This window comes from Mycetomoellerius zeteki, unplaced genomic scaffold (assembly GCF_001594055.1).
Source record: "Mycetomoellerius zeteki isolate Tzet28-1 unplaced genomic scaffold, Tzet1.0 scaffold52, whole genome shotgun sequence".
Lineage (NCBI taxonomy): Eukaryota > Metazoa > Arthropoda > Insecta > Hymenoptera > Formicidae > Mycetomoellerius > Mycetomoellerius zeteki.
This window is the reverse complement of record NW_017257523.1, coordinates 1,112,599-1,126,733: the sequence shown is the minus strand read 5'-3', so window position 1 is coordinate 1,126,733 and position 14,135 is coordinate 1,112,599. Positions and strand designations below refer to the sequence as shown.

General features: G+C 34.4%; 1 protein-coding gene across 1 annotated transcript in view; it reads left to right on the top strand.

The window, feature by feature from the left end:
• The window catches only part of LOC108727733 (virus-induced RNA 1), a 43,957-nt gene that overhangs the window by 15,177 nt on the left and 14,645 nt on the right, over positions 1-14,135 (top strand). Inside the window, exon 2 of the mRNA XM_018455953.1 lies at positions 12,730-12,807. Within this exon, the coding sequence (XP_018311455.1) occupies positions 12,730-12,807 (78 nt within the window). The remainder of the gene's footprint in view (positions 1-12,729; positions 12,808-14,135) is intronic.

Below are 14,135 nucleotides of genomic sequence, written 5' to 3'. Positions count from 1 at the left end.
TAGCGATGGTGGCGGAGAATGATAGAGTAATTATGAATAGGTGAGTGCATATCGCCCATAGACATCGAAATCGGATCTACCAGGTGGAAATTCGTTTGAAACCAATCATTAGCGCTTTCCTCGCCTCATCTCGTTCGCTCGCTTTTTGTCGTATATCGCGCCGCCGTAATCGCCGCTTTTCCGAAAGTCTAATAACGAGAATAACGAATATTCCTCCGAAACAAATTGAAATCCAATCTCGCGTCTCGGCGAATCTGTCGGGAGCAAAAGTCAATGCACCATTGATTTTCAGCGTGGCAAGCGTGACCCCGCCGAGAGGACGGTAATTTCAAGGGAGAGGGATATCGAGTGGTGTTCGATCGACAGACGGAAGAAATAGATTTTTTATCGATTTTCGGAATGGACAATTATAAAAGAAAAGGTTTTGCACACACATTAGCCTCGGCTATATCTTGAAATTGTATTACAAAGATTGCGGCGTGACGTGAGAATTAAAAATAGGATACATAAGTTACGATTGCGAAATACTCGTTAAATTACGTGTGTAATTATCAGTCGTAAAATAAGCGTGGGCAGAATAATACTAACATTTCGTAAAGAATAAAACAACTTGTTAGATAAATCATCTAGAAGAGAAGATTAATGGAGTTTCTGGCTCAATGTAGGGATACGCAAGATAACGGGGATGGTGTAAAACTTTTTTCTCTTTCTTTTTTTTTTTGATATATGTATGTCCCTTGGAGTCATGTTGCGCGTACATTAGTTACACGAAAAACGACGCATTTGACAGACATGAAAAAACGAAGACTCTCAGTATATTTCCGGATATGTGACCTCGACAGTCTCATGATAATAAGTATATTGCATATGGGAACAGCGCAGGTATAACGGTCACTAATTAGCAACAAACTGATTGTGTAAAGATTCACAGAAAACATATGTAGTCATAATAAAGGCTTTGTTTCCTGGCAAGCGAAGAAGAGATACGCATATCAAATGAAATAAGAAAATATTTATCGTTCAGTTGTATGTTTCCCTTCGTGCATCCTGAGCGATAGGAAACAATAACGCATGTTATCTGTTGTATTATTAAGGGCCATATCTGTGAAGAATTAATTACTGAATAATGAAGAATTAATGTTATATGTGTAATAATTTAAAAATTATAAGGTTCAATTATATGTTAAATAATTGAAATATTATTTTCGATTCATTATTAACTTTAAAGTAAAATAAACTCGGAAATCTACAGATATTTATTTATTGCTTATACACAGAAAGAATGATTTTGCTGAAATATTTAAAAATTTAGGTAGATACAAATTTTAAAAAATTTGTTGGAATATTGAAATAATTATGTAGGAAACTCAAGCATGATGAACAATGCTGCAAAAACTTTTGACATTTTAACAATTAGTTTGAGCGTTCTATCTAATTATTTTGATAATCCGACGAGAATTATTTTCAGATCTGTATTTAACTTAAATTTTTAAATATTTCAACAACACACCGTTCTTCCTGCTTGTAAGAAAAAACATCTGTGTTTTCAGATCTAATTTATAAAAAAGAAATATATATATACATATATATACAGAAAAAAAAGATTTCTTTGGATTTAATAAATTTTATTTTATCCAAATAAATTTGTTATTTGGAATGGTCCAAACAAACCAATGTTTAAATCAATAAGTGCGATTGTTTGAATTTGAAACAATGTATATCTTTGTCTTAAATACGTTATTTGTTTGAACAGATAATGTCTATCTTCGGCATTCGCGTGATCAAATTGTACTGCACAAACATAATTGATATGGGATATAGTTGATATAGTGCTGTTCGTTTAATCCTGTTGTTTTAGATGCACCTATAAGCCATTGTTTTCGTAATTTCAGCCAAAAAATATAATGGTTGTTCTAAGAAGGCAATTATTTGCATGGACCTCTAATCATAATCTCTACCATAACCTCTATCAATATATTTTGCCATTTTCAAACAAATAATTCGTCTCATTGTTTGTATTCATTGTAACCAAATAATATTATATATTATTTGATTGAAAGATGTTACTTCAAATAATAACGTTATTTCTATCAAACAATAGAAGTTTCTCAAATGAAACAACAAAATTTTTATTCAAACAAATAATATTTCGTACAAGCATATGTTGTTTCAATAAAACAAATTTTAGTCAAATAAATAGGAATACTAAATCCAAAGAAACCTTTTTTTCTATCTATTAAAAAATAAAATGTTAATTTTTTAACATTTTTGTATGTTTCAGAAAATCCACTATACATCTTTAAGTTAAAATTAACATTTTATTTTTTACAGTGTATATTCCCATTACTGGTATCTTTATCTACTTCTGCCTTAGAACGTAAACGTGATAACATCTTACATCACGCTCAAAATCCCTAAACGCGTCACATCTCATCGAGCTCTTCTCTCCTTTTAACCGTTATACTCACGCAACATTCAGTGAACCAAGGCGTATAATCCGTGTTGCGTCTCAAGTATTTAATGCCGTTAGAACGTAAAGGAATTTATCGTCGAGACGTTGTATTGATCTTTACTTAAGCGAGGCGATGTACGCGCGCGTGTGTATCAGTAATCCTCGCTTTGCGTGATCATCGCATTTCCGAAAATCACCGTGGTGTGATCGACAAAATCGCGTGGAAAAAGTGTACGAAACGCAACGATCGCCCATATTTTTCGTTCGAAAAAAAAAAAAACTTTTCGGCTTAACTCGAATCGGATTAACACGGTAGTCTTCGATAATACGGGATAGAGCGGAAATTCAGGACACCATCTGCATCCCGTGTCGGAATGCCTTTTATCCTTGTATAGTATAATTCGTTTGCACACGAGAATTTCCATTTTGTTTCGCGAACGAAATCTGATTTTTTAGATCATTGTGATCTAGATATATCACAGAATTTTTTTTATTTACAGTAATTAAACCGTTTCTTATTGCATATAGAAATAAAATTCTTGCAATACAATTGCATTTTAGCTTCTAAACTGTGAATTTGTCAAGGTGCGCTTCACCGGTGTAAAAGAAAAAAGACATGATAGATCACGTGACATTTACAAAATGGAATGCTTCCCAATTATTGCACGAGAATATTTTCTCGCGATGCGCAATCATCAACTTTGCAATCATTTTAGACTGCAATATTATAACTAATACATTCGGCATCTTGAGATCACATTTAGTACTGAATATAATTTTTCATTTTATATTTTATTTTCATCGCACATAAATTCGTTTTCAGTACTCTCTAAATCTGAATCAGTGGATAGTCACTAATTACCCAGTGACATACTTGGCACTGATAATCAGTGAAGTTCAACTAAAAAAGAAAGAATATTTGAGCATTATGTATTTGACTAAAATACTGATATTTGCACGTTAATTTCAATCTTCCAATACCATATTCATTGAATTTAACCATTAAAACAAGGTTAGTTGTAACTAACTAATAGTTAAATTCAATGAATATGTATTGGAAGGTTGAAATTAACGTGCAAATATCAGTATTTTAGTCAAATAATGCTTAAATATTCTTTCTTTTTTAGTTGAACTTCACTGATTATCAGTGCCAATCTATAGATCACATAATAAAAATTAGCTAGGTTAGGAATCTCACATTTAATTACTGATTAGTGGCATACTTGGCACTGATATCAGTGATTATCCACTGATTCAGATTTAGAGAGTACATTCAAAAGTAAGAAGATATATTAGTCTGAAGAATCGATAATTAACAACATACATATGCTGCTACTATAAATAGCGTCAATGCGCAACCGATTACGTGTATAATACGTCTGTCGGAATTTTGAGACTTCATTAACACTCCATTTATACACCTGAAGACATTAATACACCTGGAGACCAGTATGTTACGCAACGTTAATGTTTAACATATGATACACGGAAGGCACCTGAACAAGGAGAGACTCACCTATGCACTGAAAGAAATGACTTTGTTATAGAAACAAATTAAGGGAAAACAAATGTGATATTTGTTAAGAAAACGATCGATTAGTTACTATTGCAAATTAATTATTTCTCATTCGTCAATGTAACAAATAATTAATAGTATTGCAAGCAAATAAAAGGCACATATATATGCATAGAAGCCATAGATGGTCGTAGGGTTTCAAATTAGTAAGAAATTGACCAATTCTAGTCAAGTATTCTTCTTATATTTGACTGTGATTGGTCAGTTTCCTACGACTTAAAATCCCACGATCATCCATGATTTCTATGATAAACGATCCTAAAGTCTATCCAAAAGATAAGCTAGGTCTATATAGTTTGCTTCTATTACTAATAATTGGTTGGTATAGCAAACTAGTAGCAATCACAACAAATCAATTTTGTTGTCACATATTTACCGATCATTTATTAAAGCACTGATGGCTTGTTAAATTAACAAAATCCTTTCTCTCAGTGTATTTTATGAAATTTGATCAATTTTTGCGTGGTTATTCTGGGGAGGGGGGGCACCAAAAAATAATCCCTGCTCTCTAAATCTGAATCAGTGGATAATCACTGATATCAGTGGCAAATCTGCCACTGGCAGATCAGTGAATTAAATGTGAGATCCCTAATCTAGCTGATCTTTATTGTGTGATCTAATTAACCTTGTTTTAGTGTTTAAATTTAATGAATATGGTATATTGGAAGATTAAAATTAACGTGCAAATATCAATATTTTAATTATATTATGCTGAAACATTCTTTCTTTTTTAATTGAACTTCTGATTATCAGTGCCAAGTATGCCACTGGGTAATTATAGTGACTATCCACTGATTCAGATTTAGAATGTGGTAAAATAGTAAATTGCACCTCTATTTTTCAAGGAAATCGTGATTTTAGGTCACGATGACGGATCGCTTTCAAACCTGGGGGAATCGATAGATATTTAAAAAACATTTTTATGTATACATATATTATATTAGATCCGAAAATTGATAGTTTTGGAGAAAATTGGCATTCTTTGATTTCAAACGAAGCTTGAAACACCTCGCAAACGGTTGCCACTCGTAAAACGATAAAAGTCGGCGCAGATAGTACAGCGTTACGGATCCTATACTCGAATTATATGCTTATACATTCGTGTTCGCCGGAGCAGTATTTTTCTAATTTTAAATAATTTCAAATATCTCATTTATGTTTAAACGAAGAGTAAAGAGATTTTCATCGTCGAAAGCGATCCGTCGTCGTGACCTAAAATCATGATTTTCTCGAAAAATACGTAGAGGTGCAATTTACCGCTTTACAGGGATTATTTTTTGGTGCCCCAGAATAACCACGTAAAAATTGATCAAAATCCGTGAAATACCTACATATGTGAGTCTCTCCTTGTAAATCATATTTATATGTTATTTAAGTGTCTTTAGACTTCATACTTGTGTCCTTGGCGTTCAATGTACAGGTGATAAATCTTCAAATTCTCACCGAGTTAGGGTTTTAATAGGCCGTAATCTGTTAACTTTTTCCGTAATCTATAAGAGTTGACCAATCACAGTCGAATGAGAGGAGAATAATCGACTATGATTGGTCAATTCTTATAGATTACGGAAAAAGTTAACAGATTACAGCCTATTATAAACCAACCCTTAAAATCGATTCGCAATTTCTATGGAATCGGACCTACGGAATAGACTAGTATACACAGAGTGCGTAATATGCAGCAGCGTGTCAATCTAACGCACTTACCTCCACTGAGCGCGCAAGAACTCCTTGCTTCGAACGCGGATAATGTACGAGCGAATGTATATTCACACACGAATTCGCTTGCACGTGTATATACGTACATGCATGCGGCCTATACACCGAGCGAGTCGTACCTGACTACGAGACGCAAGTTATTACGCCTTTGACATCAAGTACGTACTCGTGCGGTACTCGCTATTTCGATTCCAAGTTTCATAATGTCGAGGCTCTGTGAACTAGCAACGCTACTTCCCGTTCCATCCACCTCGATTGGTAGGTGCCCCTGTCTATCTCTACTATAACCCATGCAGTTGAAACTGCAACTTTGATACCCCAGCGAAAGCCCAGCGTGTCGCCCCAGAGATGCGGATCATTGCGAAATAATATAGGGACTCCGCCACGTAATTCATTTTACCCCTGTCTGCAGTAAAATTAAATTCCAACCTCTTGCAATGTTCCTTTTTTAAACTATTTCCTTCTACCGTGACCTTTTCGCATAATTCGTGTTATATCTGTTTTGTCTCATTTCTTTTGTTATAATTAATTAATAATTAAATATTATATAACTTCTTGGGGAATTATATAGGTTATATGTCAAAAAATCGAATTGTATTAGGATTCTATCGTTTGGCAAGTTTAATTTTTCTGTATGTATTTGAAATTTGCTGAAATATTTAAAAATGTTGATAGGTACTCTGAAAGTAACTTTATTGAACCATTAAAATAATTATGTAGAAAATCAAACGTGATGAGCAATGCAGTAAAAAGTTTTGATATTTTAGCAACCAGCTCTTGAGCGTCCTACATAATTATTATTTTGATAGTCCAATAAAATTATTTTCAGACATGATCTAGTTAAATTTTTAAGATACTTCAACAAAACTCTGTGTAAAAATGAATCTATTTAATTTTTAGCTACATAATAATACGATAATAATATAGTAATGAATATAAATTTAGAAAATAATTATAACTAACAAATATATGTGCGCGTATACATGATAAATGGAATGAATGAAATTCTGTTAGTAACAAAAAGAAAACTCTATAAAATAGAATTCTTAAAATTTCTGAAAATGGAATTCGATGCACTTGCAGTTGTATGCATGTAGAAGACATTAGCGATGCATGGCGCGATGGGACGCTTCCTAGGAGATTTGAGCGTTTTTTTTATGAACAATATGCACGCGCGTTACGAGGTATTATCTTTTTTCCCTCCGCTTTTTGTCGGTTCATGTTTGCTATCGATTTTTTCGCATTCCTCTTCGCATCGGAAATATTCTCGCATCGGCAGACTCATTTTCAGCGCAATCAAGTCGCTTGAGACGTTCAGATAATGAGAAATAATTTCGACGAGACATTATAAAACACGTACAAAATAGTCGCTAAAATTATGCGCACGTTTCCTATTGTCATAAAAAATATATAACGAGTATGAAGCTTCGATAACAGGAATAATTCAAGAAATAATTACGGACCGGCGTGACGTTTTGTCACTTACATGATGTATGTGTACACGTTACACCGTCGACGGTCAACGATTATTCTTTCCGTCTCTTCTCACTCAGTATTTTTCTCTTTAAAACATACGGCAAGCCTGAGAGCCTCTTGAAAATTTAAATAAACGCAAAAGTCTCGCGTTGCTAACGCAAAGTTTAAGGAATTTTAATAAAACGCCGTCCCTGGAGTTACCGTACGACTTAAGGAGTCGTTCTAAAAAGTATTGCGTCGCGCGATCGTAATATCTTTGACAAATATTTATCCGTCCCACGTGATGGCGGTGGGTCCACAGTAAAATACACGCGTCGCGCAATGGAATGAAGAGAGAAGCATATTTTACTATACGTCACTGCAGCAGCGGTGTCGGACCTATATAATTTCTCGCCCAACAGGGTATGCATTTTTTTCATGCAGTTACATCTCTTCTGGTAAACAGACTGAATAAACTGTGAGGCTGGTTCGTCAACAATCGAGCGACCGGTCCCAGTACCTACTATGTTTTGTTTGAGAAACGTTTATCGGGTGAAAGCGATGTAAAACGCGAGAGAATCACCCTGTTTCACCACCGGCGAAGCAAAGACGATATCCATCGAAGTGAAACAAATCTAGATTAACGGAAACAACAGTGCAAAATTTACTTAACCCAAAAGGGCGAAAATATTTCACCTAGTTGCATGCAACCACGCGAAACAAAACTCTAATTTCAGGTATTTTTCCCTTTAGATTTAAGCTTCAGATCTATTTGAACGAAATAATCTTGAAACAGAAGGGAAATACAGAACATCTTTAAACAACCAAGTGAAATATTTTGCCTTCCGGGTAAATTTGCACTGTTCGAAAGCGAGAAGGTTTTCGCGCAAATAGGCGAACGTCGCGGTATCTTCGTTATAAATAACGCGAGCATAATATTCGAACTTCCCAGTTAATTAAGCGCTCCATTAATATGATATTACGCAGTAAACAAAGGCAATTTCCGCGGAATCTGCGCGAAATGGTTCGAAATTTTATTGCTCCTCGTTCTCCGTAATCGCTTATAATCCAGGTATTTCTAACTATCGTTCGATGCGAACTTGTTAAGTTGTTAATTTGATGCATCGCGTCGACGTCGTCGGTAGCGAGCATTTTTCACGGCGGCTTTATCGTGTATTAAGCTCTTGTTACGAAACTTTCCTGCGCGGATAATATCTGTAATACTATAGAGAACGAGATGATGAAAGAAATAGAAATAGAGATAGATACACTGAGAAAAAAAAGTTGCTGTTTCAAAAAAATATTAATTGATTCAACTAAATGTAACAGTCGGGCTGTCAAGCAAATATTTGTTAATTGAATCAAATAATTGTTAATTCAAACAAATAACATGTTTTAAATTACAACATTTTGTTAATAAATATGTAAATATTTGAACTAAATAATCATTACGAACTAAACGCATTTAGTCGAGTTAACAATTTTTTCCTCAGTGTAGAGATAGAGATAGATATAGATAAATATATATATATATAGAGAGAGAGAGAGTGAGAACGCTCGCAATAACAATAGAAATCATCATCTATTCACGTCAATTTCGATGAATCGGATTAATACCCCGTTTGATTGACGGCTTCATTATCTTCTGCGGTAATTGCTGCTATACAGCTCGTCTTCAGCAAACTACGTTTACTTTTAACGAGTAAGATGACGCGTTTTGAATATCGTGAGCGAAAAGAGGAAAAGGGAAAATTCGCTTTCCATTAATATGTCTGCTGTCAAATTTTGTCAAAAGTAAGTTGAAGTTTCGAGACACGGATTTTCCATGTTTTAATGCTAATTAGAGTGTTTTGCCATATAATGTATCATATGTACATATATTATATTGCCCATGAAACTATTAATACTTTGCCGCAATTACTGTAATTGCCTTATCGAAATATTGCATGGTGGATCGATCGAGTGGACAAGCGTTCCAATTAAGCATTCCGATCGGTTAACGACGACTGCACATCCTAAATCTCTATCCCTGTATTCTTGTGTTCGGAATGCAGTTTATTACTTTCAACAAAGCATAAAAAGAGTCGCTAACTTGATACCCGATTGTAAACTTAATTAACCGGCAGATTGCTGAGTGTTGGTCGTGAAATTAATATCGAGCAGCGCTTGAGAAGAGCGAAATAAAAAAAATAAAATTTGTCCACGCCAGAAAATCGATTTCAACCGCGGTAATAAAGAGTTTAGTACGTGCACTTGTACTTTTAATTTTCGCCGTATTTCTTCTATGAGAATTCATAGTCACGCGAATTGCAAACTATATCTTGATATTCACACGTAAATCCAATTCGCGATTCTAATCCAAATGCACGATAATTCGAGGAGAATGCTGGGAATATCTAACGATACTCGTCACTCTTTTCGCTGCCGGAGGATATCTGTTTTTGACAGCTACACGATGGTGGACCACCCATAAGAAGTGGAATTTTGCCAGCCGATCCCGAGGACACTGCGGAAACGCCGAATTTCAGGGGCGAATCTATTTGAAAAAGGATCTTTTAAAAAATAATTTTAACGCTAAATAGGTTTTTTCATAAAAAAATAATTTATACACTATTAAATCTGTAGTGTCAAATTTAACTTAATGTAAGTCGTCACTGCTTCTACTAAATATATCATTATTTTATACTAAAACGATAATTCGATTTGACACTATATCGTGTCAATTTGACGCTAGCTATAAATGTCAAATTAATATTGTAGAGTGTGAAATATAACCATTGATTTAGTTTAAAATTTAATGATATAATTGAGTAGGAGCAATGGCGACTTACATTAAGTTGATAAATTTGACTATAGATTTAACAGTGTACGAGATAATTTTGTCCAAAAATATGTATTTATTGATAAAATTATGTTTTTAGGGCTTTATGTTTTATTTAATATCTCCTGTATAATATCCCAAAGATTCCCCGGAAATTTGGCTCGCAAAACGCGTTTACTATCCGCTCCTGGCAAAACTTCTATTTCATTCTGCAGTCAATGGCAGTCGCGCCGCGACGCTGCGTCGCGCTCACGTACCCCCGCATCCGCGGTTCCCTTTTTATCGCGGCACCGCATTAAGCTCGCCTAATGTCACTCGAAGAAGCGACGGGCGGTTGGAACGGAGAAAAGTGGGAAGTGTAAAAAACGAGCAGACCCGATAGATCGATCCGGCGGAAATTTCTCAGGGGAACAACGCCCGTGAGCGTGGTGCCGCAGGCCGTTCAAGCGCTATCCTACATCCATCACGCAGAATTTGCACATTGGTGCTGGACAACTAGATTTACTGGCGAAATATACCCATCGGTGGAGAGGGCGGGTCGTAATCACGGAAGGAATCCACGCAATTTATAAGGCGTATATAAATTGAAAATTATTTACAGAAAGAATTAATTCCGTTACAACGTATATATTTATATGAATATTTATATATTATCCTTTTTTTTCATACTAATGTAACTCCTTAACGCACGCGCTGTGAAAGCCCGAATTGTTATAATCGACCTAGCAAAAAATCGTCACAGATTAAATTTCTGAGGTAAAAGCGTACTTCCGTTCTCTCAATTAAAGCGCAAAAAGTGCCGCATCACAATAATCAACAATATCGGTAAAGCACAACGGACCCGATAGATGTTCATATATTTTACACGTGAATTGCAATGTAAATAATTAATCGTCACTATTTATCAACGCGGTAATGCATAGTGAACGCATAAATTCGTAACGTATTATTAATCTCTTACGCGATGAAAATTTGTGCTTTTACGAGCGATCGATGTGAGCAGCGCGTGTTTTATCAATCCCGCGAAATTAATTTAATTTGTGACACGTAACCGTTTTCCCACGAAATTAATATCACGCCCGAGGATCGATTTTTCCGCGGATGCGAATACGATAAGATCGGCCTTTTTCACGATTCCGTCAGAGGCGTTTCGGCTGTCCTATCAATCTCAACCGCCGTTTTTCAGTTGTGAGCTCACGCTCGCGGATTTTCTCGGGTCCGCGTTACTGCGCTTCTTGCATGTAGAAGGGGAAGATTGACTGAAATTGACACCTACACTCCCGCCCGTCAATGCGAATTGACAACGACCGAATTGGATAATCGGTGGAAACGTGCCACGATCTCGCCGGTGATGTGAACATCGTGGCACGACCTCATCTTTATCCTCACATCATTGTGTCACTTTCATCCTCGTTTCTCCTAATTTCTCAATATATCTTTTCTCAGAGCTCTTATCGGATCGCGTACTAATATAAATTTATAATGTCAAATTATATCCAATATGAATTACTTTTTATCGTTTCTATAGATTGTCACTGCTCCTACTGAATATATCATTAATTTAACTAACACAATGGAGTTAATCAATTTAATTTTTTAAAATGTATTAAATATTTGACTCAGTTTGTCATTTACTGTATACAGTACTTAATATGGACATTGTTTACGTTGAAATTCACAGAAATGGATTGATTTACATTTTGACACATGGATGTTAAAAATAACAAAATGTTATTTTTAGCTCAAGGGATTGAATCACTATTGCTCTTTTGATATCTAATGGTATACGTTATTCAATATCAACACGATGAGAGTTTTTTATTTCTTCGACAATACCCAGAATTAATTTTTTTTTTTCATCAAAGTTCATATTTTTTATGGAAAACTTTTTTCCATCACGAGTGCAACAGTAAAAATTTGCAAAAATTCGTGACATTATTTATAAAATGTTTTTATTCGTTAGAAGTTAAATATTACATCGGACGATTTTGCAAAAAAATTTACGTAGATTTGAGGTGTCGCAGTCACATCGGTCGGTAATATTCGTTAGAAATTCTTCGCAACCACACCACTATCTGGATTGGATGATGTATGATGTAATTAATGGTTATTTCGCGGCTAATTGCCCGGGCGATTATGACTTTTCCGCGTGTATGTCGTCGCAGCGCTGCACTGCCACGGCGAACATGAGAAGGAAGTTTTAAATAGCATGTCCTAAATAAATTGCAGAATAAGCTCATCGATATGACATATTTCAATTTTTAAATGCGTTAAAATAGATGTGTTAAATAAAAAATAAAATAGATTGAATTCAATTAAATAAACTAAATTCATCAATGATTACGTCTAACGTAATTATTCATGACGTCGTAAGAATCTATATATATATATATATCGATTAAATAGAAAACGCTAGCGATAACGTAAATTTCAACATATTTAAAAAAAGCTGTAAAATAATTTGATTTTGTCATTGATAAATAAAGAATATTACAACGTAATTTCTATACAAATATATATATATATATGCACCGGAATATTTAAAAAAAATGAAAAAATTTTAAGATTTAAAATATATTACTTTAAGAAAAATTCGATAAGATATAATAATCCGTCTAGACTTAATATATTTCGATAAGGTTTTTGCAAGTACGTTGATTTTCACCGTAAAAATGTAGTTCATACTGACGATGATTATTTTTATTACAGGTAGATCAGGATACGATTCGTCTGATGAGGATGATTTCGACACTATGAGCTTCGACTTCGCTATGCCTAATTTTTATGGTACGTAACATTTACTGTTATGGCGAGACAGGATGTGTGTAGTGTGTGTGTATATATATGTGTATATAATATAACTTTCATTTTTTTCAATATGTGTTTGTTCCTCTTAATTGCATTACACATCTCTCTTCTCTCTGTAATTAAAAATTAAAAAAAATATATATATTCGAAACATGAAGAAAAAGAAAAAAAAGAAAAAGAGAAATAATTTGTAATAAACTAAAAAGAGCACCATAATAATCGAAAAAAGAAAAGAAATTTCATATCGTCTATAATTGTTTCAATATCATATTAACTAATTCTTATCAATACGCAATCATCCGTTCGCATTTTCATCACATGTTTCATACTAGACAGTCGCGATAAAATCGATTTTATTCATTCGCTGTGAATGCTGTATTTAATGGAAACGAGTGTATGGTATTTTTGACGTTGAATACGCGCTGAAGATACGAACTTAATGGGCGGCTGTGTCAAACCAAATGTTAAATACAAGCGCAAATGTAACCCGTTATTTTCATTAACGCCTCCGCACTTCTGCGCTCTAACGCAGGGATTTGCAAACGCGGTACACGCGAGAGTGCGAATTTGTGTGCCTCTGACAGGTAGATCATAGAGGCGTGCGCAAATATCGTACGGACGGCCGGAAATGCAACGTACAGCCACGATTGCATCGCGGGCGTCAGTCTCATATCCCGCTTACATGCGGTTTGTCTGAGCGTAACTTCCGTCAGTGTGCGCCTACAGGGACATTTGGTATTGTTTATGGTATGCCAATTACCGTGTTCCGTCATTCGCTTCATACGAATCTTGCTTACAATTAGTATACGATCGACTAATCAATGGCCGTATCATTAACAAAATTAATTATTAGAGCAACATTTTATTATTTTATACATCACGTATACGAATATCTTTCACAATAATAGTTCATTGCATCGATTGAAAGTAGATTCTGCAACATTTAACCGAGTAACGTAAAAATAACATATTGAGGTTACGAACGAAGTTATTTAAATTATAAAATTAGCTTGCAAATTGAAATTATTTTCATAAAATATTATTTGAATGTATCAAAATTTATATAAACCTATAAAAAGAAAAATATTACTTATTTTGTAAGAAAAGAATAAGCTTGAATATTTAATTCAAAAAGACAGGTCGTTCAAATGAAAGTCTAAAGAGGAAAGAATTTCTTTTTACGAGCACAATACCTTATCTATAAAACATAAATACGAGTATGTATCTCCTTTTTTCTCAAGATAGATAGTAATAATTGGAATTTCAAATATCCGCGTTGTCGGTGCATTAAGTCAGTATAGTGTCGC